Source organism: Canis lupus, chromosome 4, assembly GCF_003254725.2.
Source record: "Canis lupus dingo isolate Sandy chromosome 4, ASM325472v2, whole genome shotgun sequence".
NCBI lineage: Eukaryota > Metazoa > Chordata > Mammalia > Carnivora > Canidae > Canis > Canis lupus.
The window spans coordinates 20,752,331-20,769,119 of record NC_064246.1 but is presented as its reverse complement, the minus strand read 5'-3'; the positions used below and the strand labels follow the sequence as shown (position 1 = coordinate 20,769,119).

Genomic DNA, 16,789 nt, shown 5'->3' with positions numbered 1-16,789 from the left:
TTGCCTCATGGTGGGCTTGCATTGGCTCAGCCTTCAAGATCCACAGATGGGGTTGCCCCTGAGTGTGGAGGGGAGCCCCTCTTTTCCTAGTCTGTTTCAGACTCAGTCCAGCAGATGGCAGGGCCTGTGGAAATCAACAAGAACTTGCCATCAGGAAAACATGAAGAAATCCCAGAAAATTAGCAAGGGAAAAAGAAAAGAGTATACCTTAACTACCTTTCAGAGAAAGCAGAGGGACTCCTAGATCACACAGCAAAAGCAGAAGGCAGCTAATGAGAAGTCTGTGCAGATAAGAGAAAAATGCTGAGTTACTGTCTGGAAAACCTGGTGCTATTGCCAGCGAGGTGTATCCTATGCTCTGTGATCAAGATTTTGTATAGTCATTACATATGTTATAACAGATCCTTATAAAACTATTTTAAACTTTACTGCACAGCTTGTGTTGGTGTGATGTTTCAGACCCATTCTTCAAAAATAAATCACTAACCATACATATGAAAAAAAATCATTCTAAATGAAGAAATGTGTAGTTATACCCCTTAAAATCAGGAATAAGGTAAACATCCTCACCACCACTACTTCACCTCAACATTGTACTGCATGGTTTAGGTGATATAGACAAGAAACAAAATTAAAAGTGTAGAAAGAAAAACATAAAACTGATAAAATTGGTGGATTATACGTCTATACATAAAATCCAAATTCAGCTAAATAACTAGAAATAAGAGATGATTCCTAAATTTGATAATTTCCCTGTGGTTGTATAAGAGATTGTCCTTGTTCTCAATAGATATGTGATGAATTATTTAGAGGTAAAGTTTCATCTTTGCAATTTGCTTTTTCTTTAAAAAAAGATCTTATTTATTTATTCATGAGAGACACAGAAAGAGAGGCAGAGACATAGGAAGAGGGAGGAAAAGCAGGCTCCACGCAGAGAGCCCTATCCCAGGACCCCGGGATCATGCCCTGAGCCAAAGGCAGACGCTCAAACACTGAGCCACCCAGGCGTCCCCGCAATCCACTCTTGAATGATTTTGCAAAACTAGAATATATGAGTAGTAAGTAATCCCTATTATATTACATTATGTATATAAACAGAGAGGAAGAGTGCTTGCCTTGGAAGCACATATACTAAAATACACAGAGAGGAAGATAAAACAAATCTGGCAAATATCAATTAATGGGTTTAGGTGAAGGATAAATGGAAGTTCATTGTAACATTCTTGCCAGTTTTCTATAGATTTCAGGCTTTTTCAAACCAACAAGATTAATAAAAGTAACAGAAAAGTCTAGTGAGGTGATTGGATATAAGATTAATAATAAAAGTCAATTGCATTTCTTTGTATCAGCAACCAATTAGGAACTAAAGTTTTTTTTTATTCTAGAGTTTTAATACAAAACTGTATCACAAAACTATAAACTACTTAAGAATAAATCTAAGAACAAAAGAGTGTAAGACCTGTGTAGGAAATTACAAAGCTTTTTGGAAAACATTAAAGATGACATAAATCTCAATGGAGAGACAATCCATGTTAATGACTAGGAAGAATTAATATCTTAAAAATTTTTTTAAAGATTTTATTTATTTATTCACAAGAGACACAGAGAGGAAAAGACACAGTCAGAGGGAGAAGCAGGCTCCATGCAGGGAGCCCGATATGGGACTTGAACCCAGGTCTCCAGGATCAGGCCCTGGGCTGAAGGCGGCGCTAAACCGCTGGGCCACCCGGGACTGCCCGGAAGAATTAATATCTTAAAGAGAACATTCTCCCCAAATTGATCTACAAACACAATGTAACATCAATACAATTGCCAAAAGAATTTTTTGAATTTTGGTTTTTGTGGAATTTAACAAGCTGGTATGTCATGTCAGTGGTGAAGGAGAGACTATTTAAGAAACAGAGTTTATAAAACTAGTTACCTAAATGAAGGGAAAATAAAATTGTTTTATAACTTATCCATACATAAAAGTCATCTCCACTTGGATTAAGAAGAAACGTCAAAAGCAAAATTTATCATTTTATATTTTTTAAATAATACCTATGCCCAATATGGGGCTCAAACCCACAACCCTGAGATCAAGAGTCACATGCTCCACCAACTGAGCCAGTCATGCACTCCTCAAAAGCAAAGCTTTAAATGTTTTTATTTTTTTAAAGATTTTATTTATTTATTCATGAGAGACACAGAGAGACAGAGACATAGACAGAGGGAGAAGCAGGCTCCCCGCAGGGAGCCCAATGTGAGACTCGATCCCAGAACTCCGGGAATACGCCCTGAGCTGAACGCAGATGCTCAACCGCTGAGCCACCCAGGCGTCCCTTTAAATGTTTTTAGAAGACAGTACTGTTGAAATCCTTCTGAGCTTGAAGGTAAGGAAAGATTGGTTAAGAAACAAAAAATGTTAACTTTTTTTTAAAAATTTTAATTTATTTAAGAGAGAGAGAGAGCAGGGATAGGAGCAGGAACAAGCAGACTGAGCATATGGCATTGAGATCATGACCTGAGCTGAAATCAAGAGTTGGATGCTTAACTGACTGAGCCACCCAGGTGTGCTGCAAAATGCTAACTTTTTAAAAAAGATTAAGAATTTTGACAATATTAAATTAAGAACTGTATTTGTCAAAACCTTAAAGAAAAGGAAAAGATGAGAATATATTTGGATTGCCTAAAACTGACAAAGGACTAGATCCATGATATATAAAGAAATCCTACAAATCAATAAAAAGGAAAAAATAGCTCAATTTAAAAATAGGCAAAAGCCATGAATAAAACAGTTCATAAAAAACAAAAAAACATGTGGCCCATAAATATATGAAGAAATGTTAAATATCATGGAAATACAAATTAAAAACACAATTATATATTACTGTATACCTATTAGAATGCCTAAAATTAAAAAGACCAACCAATCCAAGTGTTGACAAAAATGTAGAAAAACTCAAATTTTCATATACTGCTTTGGAAAAGTATAAAATGGTTCAACTACTTTGGAAAATAGTTTGGCTTCTGCCTAAAAATGTAATCCAATGACCTAGCTATTCCATTCCTTGGTATTTACCCAAGAGAAATGAAGGTATATATCCATACAAAGATGTGTATACAATGTTCATAGCTGCCTTATTTCTAATAGCCCCAAACGGGAAACAACCCTAATACTCATGAACAGATGAATGGATAAACAAACTGTGGTATATCCATACAATCAAATAGTCAGCAATAAAAGGAATGAACTGGATACTTGCATCAACATGAATGAATGAGTCTCAAGTATACTGAGGGAAGAAAGCCAGATTTTAAAAGTATACCAACTATATGCTTCCACTTACATAAAATTCTAAAAAATGCAAACTAAATTATATAGAAACAGAAAGCAGCTCAGTACTTAACTGAGTATAGGGAAAGAGGAGCAGGACAGACAGGAAGTATTATGAAGGGTCACAAGGAAACTTTTGGTGGTGATAGATACATTTATTATCTTCATTATGGTAATGATGTTATCACTTGAAATATGGGCAGTTTGCTGGATGTCAAGGAAAAAAGCTTGCTGTAGCTTGACTGTCAGAGAACAGAGTAATTCCTTTTAGAGAGAAAATCCCTTTTTTAATTCAAATACCTCAAGGGGAACTTTTTTGGCTGGGAGAGATGAGCTCCCTTGTGTGGGCCTAGGGGTGGGTTGAGACTATAGAAGAGTGATTAGCTCTATGAAACAGAACAAGAGGAAATGTTCATTTTATGTAAAGAGTCCAGCATTCAGAGAAGAGAAGGATATGAGAAAGAAGCCTGCAGAGGAATTGGGGAGAATCCATAACTCATGTCATCAGCAGAGCCTATGGAGAATGACAGCCAGTGAAAAATTCTCTAGGGTGGAGACAGTCCTAGAACTTTAATATCTAATATTCATATTTAAGTTGTTTCCTATTCTCCATAATCCTCAAGCCTTTAAGTCAGTCTGCTCTAGACACTGGAGTTCATGGTATTTGGGGAATCCAATAGGAAGGGACAGTTCTGTAATCAGACAAAACAGAGACAGAGACACAGAGAAAGGCAGTAGCTGCAGGAATTGTGACATCAACTAAGATGAGTGGAAGCAAACCGGAGGCAGGAATAAGAGGTGTAACTGGAAGATATAAGCCTTCCATTCAGGAATGTTGACATTTTAGTGCAGGAGAGAGCCCTCTCTGCAGTATGTGGGATGGGGAACTGAATCGTTTTTATCTGAGTATTAAAGGAAAGAATGACTCCAGCCCGGTCGACTCTATGAAAGGCCACTCTAGACCATGAGAGCTGTCACAGAGGTGACTCAGGAGGAACCGCGCCATGGACAGTGATGTGAATGGCACCCCCTGGAAGAGCCCCTGTGCTGTTCATGCATCCTTATATTTTAGGTCAATCCCCAAACTATTCTGACTTCCTAAATTATCAATAGCCTACCTTCTCCTACCTTCTCACTATCTTTCTTTCATATATATATATATATATATAATAAAAACTGGAAGATTTTTAGCTTCATTTTCTCCCCAGCATCATGCCTTCCCTGGCTGGGAAGAAAGGAAGTCAGAAAGGAAGTCAACTCTTCTCCTAATCCTAACTGTCCCTCTTAGTTCACCCCAGAAAGGAGATACCAGATCCCTCTGTAGTCCCTGACGTGGCCCGAGTCCCACCCTTCCTCTGATAAAACATGGTCCACAAGGAGTTTCAACTGTGAAACAGCAAGAGAGAGAGAATACATCAAGATAGTGGAGGTGGAAGGAAGGGATTGTGAGAAATGCATTTCCCCCAGTTGCCATTCTTCACCCACCCACATGTCTGCACAGTCGGCTTGGGAGGACTTGCAGGTTGATGTTCAAGGTGATCATATCAATAAGACAGGCCCCCTGGGACACCTTAGTGGCTCAGTGGTTGAGCGTCTGTCTTGGGCTCAGGGCATGATCCTGGAGTCCTGGGATCAAGTCCACCATCAGGCTTCCTGCAAAGAGCCTGCTTCTCCCTCTGCCTGTGTCTCTGCCTCTCTCTGTCTCTCTCATGAATAAATAAATAAAATCTTTTTAAAAAATTAAAATTAAAAATAAGACAGGCTGCCTAACAGTAGCAACAATCATAATACAACTACTCACACATGTACAAGTGGCTCATAGCTTACCCCTGTGTCCACATATTTAGGTTGTGCAGTTTGCATAACCTTGTTAGGCTGTTATACTATCCTCCATTCTTACGTGAGGGAATTGAAGTTCAGAAAGATGGAATAGCACGCCTGATTCTTCTGAATCCAAACCATACTGTCTCTCTGCCATCTAAGATGCTAGCCCTAATTAAGTGCCACACATAGTAGGACATTTCGATCGTTATTAACCTAGACCCTGAGGGGGAGACTCCCAATGTGGGGAGTCCATGAACTTCTTTGGGACTTATTTTCAATCACCTCTAATTGAAATTTAGCATTTCCTTCCATTTTGAATGTGGGCAACAAACCATAGTAGTGGCAGCAGCACCTGGGATTTTGTTTTCAGGAGAAACCATGGACATCTTCATATCTGTGTTATATTATTGCAAGTGTCTCAAAATACTGTTTACACTCATCAGGATTTCAGAATTACAATTGTTATTAGGTTCCTGGTGCATCTCATTACAGTGCATTAAAAAAATAAGTACACATGTTAATCACCACTTTAATAATTGTAATTCAATACCATTGATTTCCTTTGTACTCCTATGTATTTTTAGGCATTTAGAAGCATCATGAGGGGCACCTGGGTGGCAGAGTTGGCTGGGCGGCTGACTTCAGTTTTGGCTCAGGTCATGATCTTGGGGTCGTGAGACTGAGCCCCACATCAGGCTCCACACTCAGCATGGCATCTGCTCAAGATTCTCTCTCCCTCTCCCTCTGCCCACCCTTCCACCATGCATGGTCTCTCTCTCTCTCTCTTTCTCTCTCATAAATAAATAAATAAATAAATAAATAAATAAATAAATAAATACATCTCTTTTAAAAAGCAGCATTATAAGAAAGAATCTATAGGTTCTGCACGATTACCAAAGGGGTTTATGGTGCATGTGTACATATATGTGCATGTATACACATGCACACACTCACACTCCCACACAAGAGTTCCTGACCTAAAGGATGGTCAGGAATTATGTTCTCCTCTTGTTCTTGTTCACCATATTGTATTGCAGGTATTTATGTGTCTTTCCTTCCTTGTTAGCATGTGAATTCTAATAAAGCAGGAGTGGTATCTTCTATTCCTTTGGATCCTCAGCACCTAGAACAGAGCTTGGCATTCACTGAGCAATCATTTATAGAATGTCTAATGTGTATAAGGCTCAGGTCCCATTGGGGAAAGCTAAAAAATGAAAAGACTCAAAGGAGAGTAATAAATTCATTCACATACTTGTTTGAGGATTCATTCATTCATCCATTTAGAGAATTATCTAATGGCTATTCAATGCCAGCCACTGGGGTAGCCTCTGGGGAAAACAGGAAAGATAAGATCCAAGTCCTTATTCTCATAGAGCATCCATTCCAGCTAATGAGAAGAAAACAAGATTTCTGAAGACAGACAAATGGGAATGAGGTCATGTGTTCTGGAGAGTCAGAGTCATGGGGAAAATCTAGTTCTTAAATCTATCAGCTCTTTTTAACTAAGAGGTGACTGAGAGAAACTAACCACAGGGTAGAAAATATCGACTAAGATGCCCTTCCTAAGGGGAAAAGTCTGAGGTCCAGAGGAGGACAGTTTACCTTGTCGGTGTGATTGCTGGTGTTGCCTAGTAAACTATGAAGAGAAGTTAGCCTTTCATGGCCTCTGGTGTTTCAGGGGCTGGCCTGTCCAAAGACAGCAAGATGGATGTGTGCTCCCTCTGCAGTTCCGTTCTGATTCAAAGATTCTATGATGCTATCAATTAGTCAGAATGTGCAAGGTTGCTTAGATACCTTGGAGGTTCTTTTTCTTGTAAAAGATCAGAGCTGGGTGAACTCCTCAAACCTGCCAAACATGTGGTAAAAGACCAGGTGTGGGACAATGTGGTGGCACGACTGCCTGCATCTCTGGGCCAAATCACCCATCCAGGCAGAAGGGCAAAGAGAGAGACTTCCAGCAGAACCAGGAGGAACAGGGACTGGGGGCTGGGCATGTCTTCCTGAGGAGAGATAAGGACAATAAGGTTTGGGACTAAGACAAAATCTGATAAGGGGAAATATTTCCCTGAAGAAATATAACTTCAATATAAAAAAGATAAATTTAATAAATCCATACAACATCTCCCCAGAGATGTATAACCTTAAAATAAAAAAAAAAAATCATTTTGCTAAATCTATGACCCATCCACAACAGTATCTCTCTACATGCTTACGGAATGTACAAAAAACTATTTCCTAGGGAACCTCAGCTCTTCATCTGCCCCCAGCCCCAGCCAGCCCCTCTCTTACGCTCCCTGAGCCTCCTCCATTCTGTCTGTCTAAACATCCTGCTTCAACAAATGGTGACAATTATCACAAGGAATTAAGTACATAAATCAAAATAAAATCAATCTGGGTGATCTGGGATATTATTCTTTTCACTCTGTAGCCCATGATAATGGCCTCTACTTTTTTCCAAAGAAAATTTCTTGGAACACTTCATTTTTCAATCATGCCTCCATCCAGTAAGTGTTTAATAAGAAACAGCATAGTCCTGGGTTCACTGGAGCAACACAAAAATGCATTTAACAAAGGGCTTTCAGTCTATTAGGCCAGAGGAGAAACACAGGTAAACTCTGTGACAAGGTAGGAAGTCACAGGTGGTTTGGGTTAATGGGATGGGTGGATAGAGAAAAAGAGAGGACATTCACCGGGGAAATGGTCAGGGACAGCCCAATTCCACTTAGTTCTGGAGGGGTAGAAGGCAGGCTAATGGGCATGCCAGGAGGGCTGAGTTCCAGTGACATAGAAGTCAGCTGGGAAGTCAAAAGGACCTCCAGTCAACTTTAGCTGTTCAAAAGCAAGAGCTATAGGATCATGAGGTAAATGCCTAGTCATGGAGAGCATTTGTTCAAATGAGATTTGGATAAACTGGTAAGGTATTAGAGAAGATACTCCATATATTTCCCCTTGCTGTTGGAAAGAACTTTGGCTAGAGTGATCCCTCAGAAACTTCTGTGTCCCTTAATCCACTAGCAGAGCATGAAGTCAGCAAGCAAGCCTCCCAAATGAAATATCGATACCTCATACAAAGATTCTTAGGAAATCAAATATTTTTTTATTCAATTACTGGATTTCGTATACCTAACAGTCCTTAAAACAACTATCCACAGCAGCCACACGAACCACGTGTAAAATGAAAGCAGGTGCCCCAAACAGCACCCCTCCCCATCACACACACATACTGAAAAACAAAATCTCACAGGTGCTTACATAACTCACTTTAAGCATGAAAAGATTCTTGCAGGGCTGCCTGACAAACAACCCTTCTTCATCTTGGGGCCGATAGTCCAAAGTCTTTGTTGTCTTTTCATGTTCTAAGTCAGGGTGATGTGGTATGGACAAGTTAGAGTAGATCTCCAGTTTATTACATGAGTCTCTATCTTTCTCAAATGTGGAGTCACAAGAGAGGACCCAACCTACTACAAGCAATGGCTAAAGCATCCCAGTGGGGAGCTCAGCCAGCCAGGCCATGTGGGCAGATTGTGTATATGTTTCCAAGTCCAACAGCCACAGGACCAAAAGCCATAGAGAATGAACAGCCCAGGCCTCAACCGAACAATTTGCTAAAAGCAGAATCTCTTGGGTCCAATTGCTTTGATTTTACAAATTAGCCCATCTTTGGCCCAAATATGCCAACCAGAGATGTCATTTAATGCCCCTGAAAACAACATTGAGTAACAAAATGCTAAGAGTACCCAAGAACACGGGGTTCTCTTTCGGCCATTCAGAATGTGAAGTCAGCTAGAAGCTTGCCTGTTGGTCCCTGACCAACTCATCAGCCGGAGGAAAGGCTGGTCGGTATCCAAGGCACGTCCGGCCCAACCCCGAGGGAGTTCCTAGTTCTCCTTCTGTGCCTGCTGTAACCTCTTGGCCACAGCAGTGATCAGAGCGGCTCCCTTTCCACTCCCATCTTCTGACAGCATGAGCGTCACATCACATCGAGGTGCTAGTTCTTTCACGGTTTCCTGCAATATCCGAGAAAAGCTATAAAGAGAGAGAGAGAGAAGCATCATCACCACTTACATATGGGACTAACATATTTCTGAATGATTCTAATCTTGTTTGCTCCTTCCGGCTTGCTTCTTAAGACTCTAGAAGAGCTTCCTAAACTGCTTCCTAAATAGCTGTTTTAATTGTACCTTTTATTGAGCAACTACAAATGCCAGAGACTATACTAGGTGTTTTACATACATAATATACATACAGTCAAAGTGTAATAAATAACAGCTTAAAAACAATTATTAGTGAATCCCTGGGTGGCTCAGTTGGCTCAGGTCATGGTCTCAAGGTCATGAGATCAAGCCCCCATCAGGCTCTGCACTCAATACAGAGTCTGTTTGTCCCTCTCTCTCCCCCTTGGTTCATCCCCCTACTGGCTTGCTCTCTCACTCACTCTTAAATAAATAAAATCTTTTTAAAAACAAAAAAGAAATGATCATGTGGCTTTTGTGCCTTGGTCAAGTCTTGGTTTAAGAAGAAGCTTATAGGAACCACATCAAAAATAAGTTATTCCAAAGGGATAAACAAGAAAAGACACAGTCGGGGATCCCTGGGTGGCTCAGTGGTTTGGCGCTTGCCTTTGGCCCAGGGCGTGATCCTGGGGTCCCGGGATGGAGTACCACATTGGGCTCCCAGCATGGAGCCTGCTTCTCCCTCCTCCTGTGTCTCTGCGCCTCTCTGTCTCTCTCTATGTCTATCATAAATAAATAAATAAATCTTAAAAAAAAAAAAAAAAAAGAAAAGACACAGTCCATTCTTTTGGATAGTCATCTGCACAAGAAGAGCTAACGATTAAGGATTACAATAACAGGATGTTCATGTATATGTTTCAGTATGACTGAAATTTTTATAAGCTTGTTAATATTTTTCCTCTTCACCAAAACAAAATGTTAAATATTAAATAAAAATAATAGCTTTCAAAAAATAACAATAGCTTTAATCATTGACTTTTTTGTGATGTGCCATGCACTCTATAGATACTGTTTAACTGAGTCCTCATGACAACTTCTGAGGTAGGTAAGATCTTTGTCATCATTTTATAGATTTCGAACTAAGGCTCAAAGAAGGTAAGAAACTAGCCCTAGGTCTCACAGCTTCTAAGTGGTGGAGCCAGAATTCAAAGTCACATTAATCCTTCTGTCTACTGACTCTGAGCTAAGAAAGTTATAACCAGTTCATACTTGACAAATGCTCTGTGCTGTGCAAAATATTCAGTTTGCATTACTTCCCCGTGAGGTCAGGTGGGAATACATAACTAATAATCACTTGTATTCATTGCCCTGTGAGGCAGAGATTATTACTGCCTAGAGAAACATGGCTTTCAGAGAGGACGGCCAACACTCCTACATGCTGACCACTCAGAAACAGAGCCCCAAGGGCTCACATCTTATCTGTTAGATTCAATGGGATCCATATTTGGCCTTGGAGCCCTCCCATTCCCACCTCTCTGGGGCACTCACTGTGGGTGCAGCTTGTACAGGGTGCCATCCACTCCCACAGTGATCTTCAGGTATTCAAGCCCCTGGTCTTCCCTCTTCTTCTCCACGACAGCTGCCAGGCCTGCGCCGTAGAGCTGGGCCGCCCGCCGGGACACAGCTCCGCACACCTCCTTCACCACAATGCTGTCCTCACATGTGCTGTCTAGGCCAAGCTGTTGCAGGATACTCCTGACCTGGAGGAGGGCTAGCCGATCGCTGCAGGCAAGCAGAGCGGGACATCAGAACCTGGGGCCCTGGAACCTGCTCAGCATGGCTCACAGTACCCCCTATCCTCAGAAGCCTTAGGAGGAAGGAGGAAAAGATGATCCAGGCAATAGTTGAGTTAGAGCAGAATGCCAAAGAAGCCAGGACTCAAGAAAGCCTGACACACACCCCCGGAAGTCCCACCATCTTTAAAAAGGAAAGTATGAGGACCGTTAGTGTTAGGCATGTACAAATCTATTATCTCACTAGAAACTATTATTAGATTCAGCAACCAACACATCAGGTGTGCATTTTCAGGAGAGGAATCTGAGGTTCAGAGTGCTAGAGACTTACCCACAGACAGCAGAGAGCAGGGACCCAAGCACACACCTTCTTACACCAAGTACCTCCACCTCTCCCACTGAGCAGGCCAGCTCTCCCTACTCTGGTCCCATTCAACTAGAAGCCAACTTTCCTTCTATTTAGCTTCTTCTGATTTTCTGCTTTCTCTTCCCAGCTAGACTACATGCTCTTTGAGAGTAAGGCTGTATTCTCAACAGTAGCCAGCATAGGGCTGTGTGCACTCAATGGGGAAGTGAATATAACAATATACAATCAGCCCCTTAGTGAGCAGGAACCAGCCCCTGGAACCACAAGCACATGAGCACATGGCAGAGGAGCACCAGTCATGGGTACAGGCTGGCCTCAAGTCTAGACACTCATCTCATGGTGAACTCTCAGGCTCTGACTCCTAAGTGAAACAATGTAAAATTATAACCCTGGCTGTCTCAGGGAATACTTACGGAAGAAGAATGTTATCAGGAAAAAAAGAAAAAAAAAAAAAAAGAATGTTATCAGGGAGAAAAACTGTGGGATGCCTCTGTGGCTTAGCGGTTGGGCATCTGCCTTTGGCCCAAGGCATGATCCCGGGTACAGGGATCAAGTCCCACATTGGGCTTCCTGCGGGGAGCCTGCTTCTCCCTCTGCCTGTGTCTCTGCCTCTCTCTGTGTGTCTCTCATGAATAAATAAAATCTTAAAAAAAAAAAAGGAGGGGGGGAGAAAAACTGAGAAATAACCTGTTGGCTAGATAGAGGATTCGTCAAGTAAGTAAACAGTGGTGTAGTCAGATAATAGAATCCTTTATAGACCCTAAGATGAGTTTGCATGAGATTTTTTAATGCTATGGCAAATATCCATTATGTAGTAAGTGAAAAAATAGATTATAAAATACTATGCATCATATCATCTTGGTTTTTATTTTTGTTTTGGGGGGGTGTATTTTTTTATTGGAGTTCTATTGGTTTTTATTTTTGAATGTTTGTCTTTGTTAAAAAAAAAATCAGAGCAGAAGGAAATCTATTCAGATACTGGTAGGATTACCAGTAGTTCCTACTTTCTTCTTTTTGCTTGTTTTGTTTTGTTTTGTTTTAATTTAATTCATCTCTACACCCAACATGGGGCTCAAACTCATGACCCGGAGATCAAGAGTCACATGCTCTTTGACTGAGCCAGCCAGGTGCCTCTTCCTTTTGCTTATGAATGAGTAATATTTGTATAGGATGAAAAAAAAGTGGATTTTTTTTCAGTGTGTAAGATAATAAAACCTGAAATTCCTTCCACAGTCTATCCTGTCACAATTTACCTAGTTCTTACACATACATTGCCTTAGTTGGCCCTGGGGCTGATCCCTAGGGTTAAGCAGTAGACCATTTATCTTCTATAAGGAAAGAAATTGTTGTCCAGAGAGGTAAAGCAACTTGCCTCAGGTCACACAGCATAAGCCATCTTAAACTCAAGCTCGGAGACTGTAAATCCAGGATTCCCCCCGGCAATCCCTATTGAATCCATTGGACAATGTGCTTTGAAATGGGACACAGTAAGCATAGCACCTACCATTCCCAACTGGCACTACATTGGATATGATTTTCTTTTTATTTCATAAAGTTTAAAAATAAATAAGATACCTAGAAACAGGATATCAAAGCAGATATCTTTTGTGTGGCAGAAGTAAAGACTTCTGGAGGCATATAGGTTCTGCTAACTTTCTCTTGTCCAAAAACATCCTCCTTTGTATTCAGGGGGGAAAAAAAGCAAGGCAGACATGGTCAATCTGCTCATCTCTCATACATGAGGGAGAAACCATTTGCTTTGCTCCCACAGCAAAAGAGGATCCCTCTGGTCATCAAAGGTGATGATTATTAAATTACACTTTTGAATCCAATGGGTTGAAGCCAGACAAAAAAAGAAAAAAAAGGATGCTGGATATTTGCTTATCAACTCTTCAAAAACACAAAATTGCTGCTGCTGCTGCTACTGAATCTACCACCATCTCCTTAGACAGCAAGATCTACTCTGCAAAAGTCCATCTGATTTCTCTCATTAAGTACACTGCTTTCAGTTTTAAAGAGTTTTCCTTTTGTCTCAAAGTCTCCTTTTGTCTCCTGGCATCAAGCCATAGAGACCAGTAAAATTAAATGAATGAATGCAAATTGACAGAAATTCCAAATACAAAGTCTCTGATAGGAACCAGTGCTGGTAGGAAAAGCAGTGAAACTGACACATTTGTGGTGATGGAAACTGGAACTATCTTTTTAAAAGCGTGTCCATAGGGAAATGCTTCTTTTAACCAAATGCTTCTACTTCTAAGGAAATAATTTGTGAGATGCAAAGGAAAACACAAAAAAATAATTATGGTGTTACTGAGAATTGCAGAAATTCATAAATTATAAGCTAGACATCTTATACTAAAGGGAAAGTTTAGCAAATTACAGTATAGCAATATAATGTAACATTACACAGCCATTTAAAATGATAATTCTACCAAAGAGTCGAGATGGGTAAGTTTATCTTTCTAGAAGTATTCCAGCTAAAAAATGCAGGAGTGTTAGCATTAACCTGGCATTGTTTTACAATCACAGATGGAGGCAATGAGCATCAATGACTGCTAACATCATAAAAGACAAACAGACAGTTCAATGCCACCTGTGAAATATTCTTGTCCAAACTTCAACACTGAATCTAACCAGGCATCTGGGTCTTCCTATGAGTTTGCAAGAAATACAAGGGAGAGGAAAATGCTAAATGCTATAACCAGCAAAATCTAGAACACAGGAAACTTCTAGGATAAAATGACAGTTTCTTCATCAAATGTATCCCAAAGGGAAACAAGAGGAAAAGTCTATACATTAAAAGAGATTTTTAAAAGACATATCACCAAATGCGTGGAATGGACCTTGTTTGGATATTGTTACAAACAAATGAACTGTAAAAACCATATTTTTAGGCAATCTGGAAAATAGAAACACTGGCAGGATATTTTGAGATTAAGGTTTATCATTAACTATTTTAGGTGTGGTGATGAAAATATGTTCATTTTTTATTGTTTTTAAGGATTTTTTTGGTTTTTTTTCAAATTTTTATTTAAATTCTAGTTAACATATAGTGTAATAATATTGGTTTCAGGAGTAGAAGGTTATTTTTTTTAAAGAAATAATACTTTAGCAATACAACTTAAAATATTTATAGATACACTGACACAAAATGTGAGATTTGTTTCAAATTAATCCAATTTGGGGGTGGGGAAAGCAGGAGTATATTGACGGACCAAGTTTGGCCACAAGTTGACCATTGTTGAAGGTGGTGATGCAAACGTTAGATTCATTTTACCATTCCCTCTACTATATATGCTTAAGAAAAAAAAAAACCTCAGAATTGTAACTGAAAATTATGTACAAACACTAAATAAACAATATACAGAATGATATGTGTGGTATGATTGCAATTATGAAAATATGTTTACACACATTTAAAAACTTGAAAGAGGGATCCCTGGGTGGCGCAGTGGTTTAGCGCCTGCCTTTGGCCCAGGGCACGATCCTGGAGACCCGGGATCAAATCCCACATCGGGCTCCCGGTGCATGGAGCCTGCTTCTCTCTCTGCCTCTCTCTCTCTCGCTGTCTGCCTATCATAAATAAATTAAAAAAAAAAAAAAAACTTGAAAGGGAATATACAAAAATCGAAACAAATATATTTAATCCTGAGCTTATGGGTTATTTTTTAAGAGAGTTTTCTTTCATATTACGGACACATCATCTTTTTAGGAACAAAGAAGGATCATTTTTTAGCCTCAGCTAACTGCTGTGTAACACTTTAGGCACCTGAGGGCCCAGGAACACAGCTGGCCCTTTGGCTGTGTGCTGTGGTCCTGATGCAGCTAGAGAAACAGAGCAGCTCTAGGAGGAAACCCCTTACCCAGTCAGGTCCTTTACTGGTTTTATTTCTAAATCTCAAGTCTGCTGCTGGACTCCCACTTTACAGCAGCACATCCCAATCAGGGCCTCCCACACTGAGCTGGTGTACTTGATCACACATCACCTTTCAATCTGAGACAGGAATTTGGTTTCAAAGATGCCCCTGGTCCGGAGACGCTCTGAAATCTGCCCACGGAAGAGAAGACCCTGCTTGGTCAGGTCAATCAGGATCTGCCGCACAATTTCCCCCAGATACATCCCGCTGGTCATCTTCTCATATCTGTTTGGAGAACAGGGATAAGATCGGTAACAGCAGGAAAATCAACACTGGTGAGTGGCTTACCAAAGGACCATGAGTCTGGGTATGGAAGGTATGCCACTGGCATCCAACAACAGCCTGGTTTGGAGTGGTTCAGAGTGGGCAGTAGACCTAGAGAAATGCAATGCAGAGGTCTACATGAAGTGAGAAAGCCAGTCTTTGGAGCCCTGTTGACCAGGAAGAAGCCAGGTCCCAGAATGCCCCATACTAGCTGCAGGAACAAACATTGTAAGCCATCATCTATAAAACAGGGAGCAAAATCCTGACCCCACAAAAATATTGGGAGGCCAGCATCTGGTACACAGCAGGCACTAAGTGAAATCAAGTCCCTTTCTAGGTCCCAAAGCCAATTCTCCTTGTCTTTGTGTTATAAATCTCGTTGACTAGATTCTCCTTGGCTTTGTATTTGAAGAAATCTGTTCCATTTGAGATTCTGCTCCATGAAATAATATACTTACACTGCACACACCAGGGGTTCTTTAAAAATGTTGGAAGGAAGCCAAGCCACCCTTTCTACCTGGCTATGAGCTCCATGAGGAAAGGAACAAGAGGAAAAGGGACTTTGTAACCAACAGGTTACACAGGCACTCTGCACAGGCCTGTGTGACAGTGTTAGTAACTGTGACAAGTTGGACTGCCACTGCCTTCAGGGTCAAGTGGAAGCTGTGCCTGAGACTTGTGTACTGGACTTGTATTTGCTTCACTGCTCAGGACCTCCTCAGTCTAAGGAACCAACACTCAGGCAATGGTGACAGCAAAGCAGATTCAAATGGGCTCCCCCCGGGATCCCTGTGTGGTGCTGCGGTTTGGCGCCTGCCTTTGGCCCAGGGCGCGATCCTGGAGACCCGGGATTGAATCCCACGTCGGGCTCCTGGGGCATGGAGCCTGCTTCTCCCTCTGCCTATGTCTCTACCTCTCTCTCTCTCTCTCTATGTGTGACTATCATAAATAAATAAAAATTTAAAAAAAATGGGCTGCCCCCATTAAACTCTCACTCTAAAAATGTGAGCTTCCAGTGGATTCAGATACAAAAGTAAGTCAGAAGACACTTGCCCCTGGAGAAGAGCCATGATTACTTGAATGTCCCAACTTGGGATTCAGAGATGAGGTCCCTTCTTTTTGGAGCAACCCCTGGTTCAGCTGGGCTTCCCACAACTCACCTTCCTGCCATCCACAAAGACTAGTGCCAGGGCAACCCAGATCCTGGAGACTCAGGATCGAGTCCCACATCAGGTTCCCTGCATGGAACCTGCTTCTCCCTCTGCCTGTGTGTCTCTGCGCCTCTCTCTCTCTCTCTCTCTGTCTCTCTCTCTCTCTGTCTCTCATGAATAAATAAATAAAATCTTAAAAAAAAA

The 16,789-nt window shown here is 40.9% G+C and overlaps 2 protein-coding genes across 4 annotated transcripts in view; both read right to left on the bottom strand.

Moving 5' to 3' along the window:
- The window catches only part of HK1 (hexokinase 1), a 119,898-nt gene extending 113,019 nt beyond the window's left edge, over window positions 1-6,879 (bottom strand). The window contains exon 1 of one of the 3 annotated variants that reach the window (XM_025435319.3): window positions 6,743-6,879. The gene's annotated coding sequence lies outside the window, so the exon portion shown is untranslated. The remainder of the gene's footprint in view (window positions 1-6,742) is intronic. The other 2 variants (XM_025435321.3, XM_025435320.3) reach the window with 2 other exon arrangements.
- A 1,335-nt stretch (window positions 6,880-8,214) lies between these two features.
- The window catches only part of HKDC1 (hexokinase domain containing 1), a 41,701-nt gene continuing 33,126 nt past the window's right edge, over window positions 8,215-16,789 (bottom strand). The window contains exons 16-18 of the mRNA XM_025434949.3: window positions 15,240-15,395; window positions 10,642-10,875; window positions 8,215-9,166 (exon numbers count right to left, since the gene is read on the bottom strand). Of these exons, the coding sequence (XP_025290734.1) occupies window positions 9,019-9,166; window positions 10,642-10,875; window positions 15,240-15,395 (538 nt within the window). The 3' untranslated portion in view covers window positions 8,215-9,018. The remainder of the gene's footprint in view (window positions 9,167-10,641; window positions 10,876-15,239; window positions 15,396-16,789) is intronic.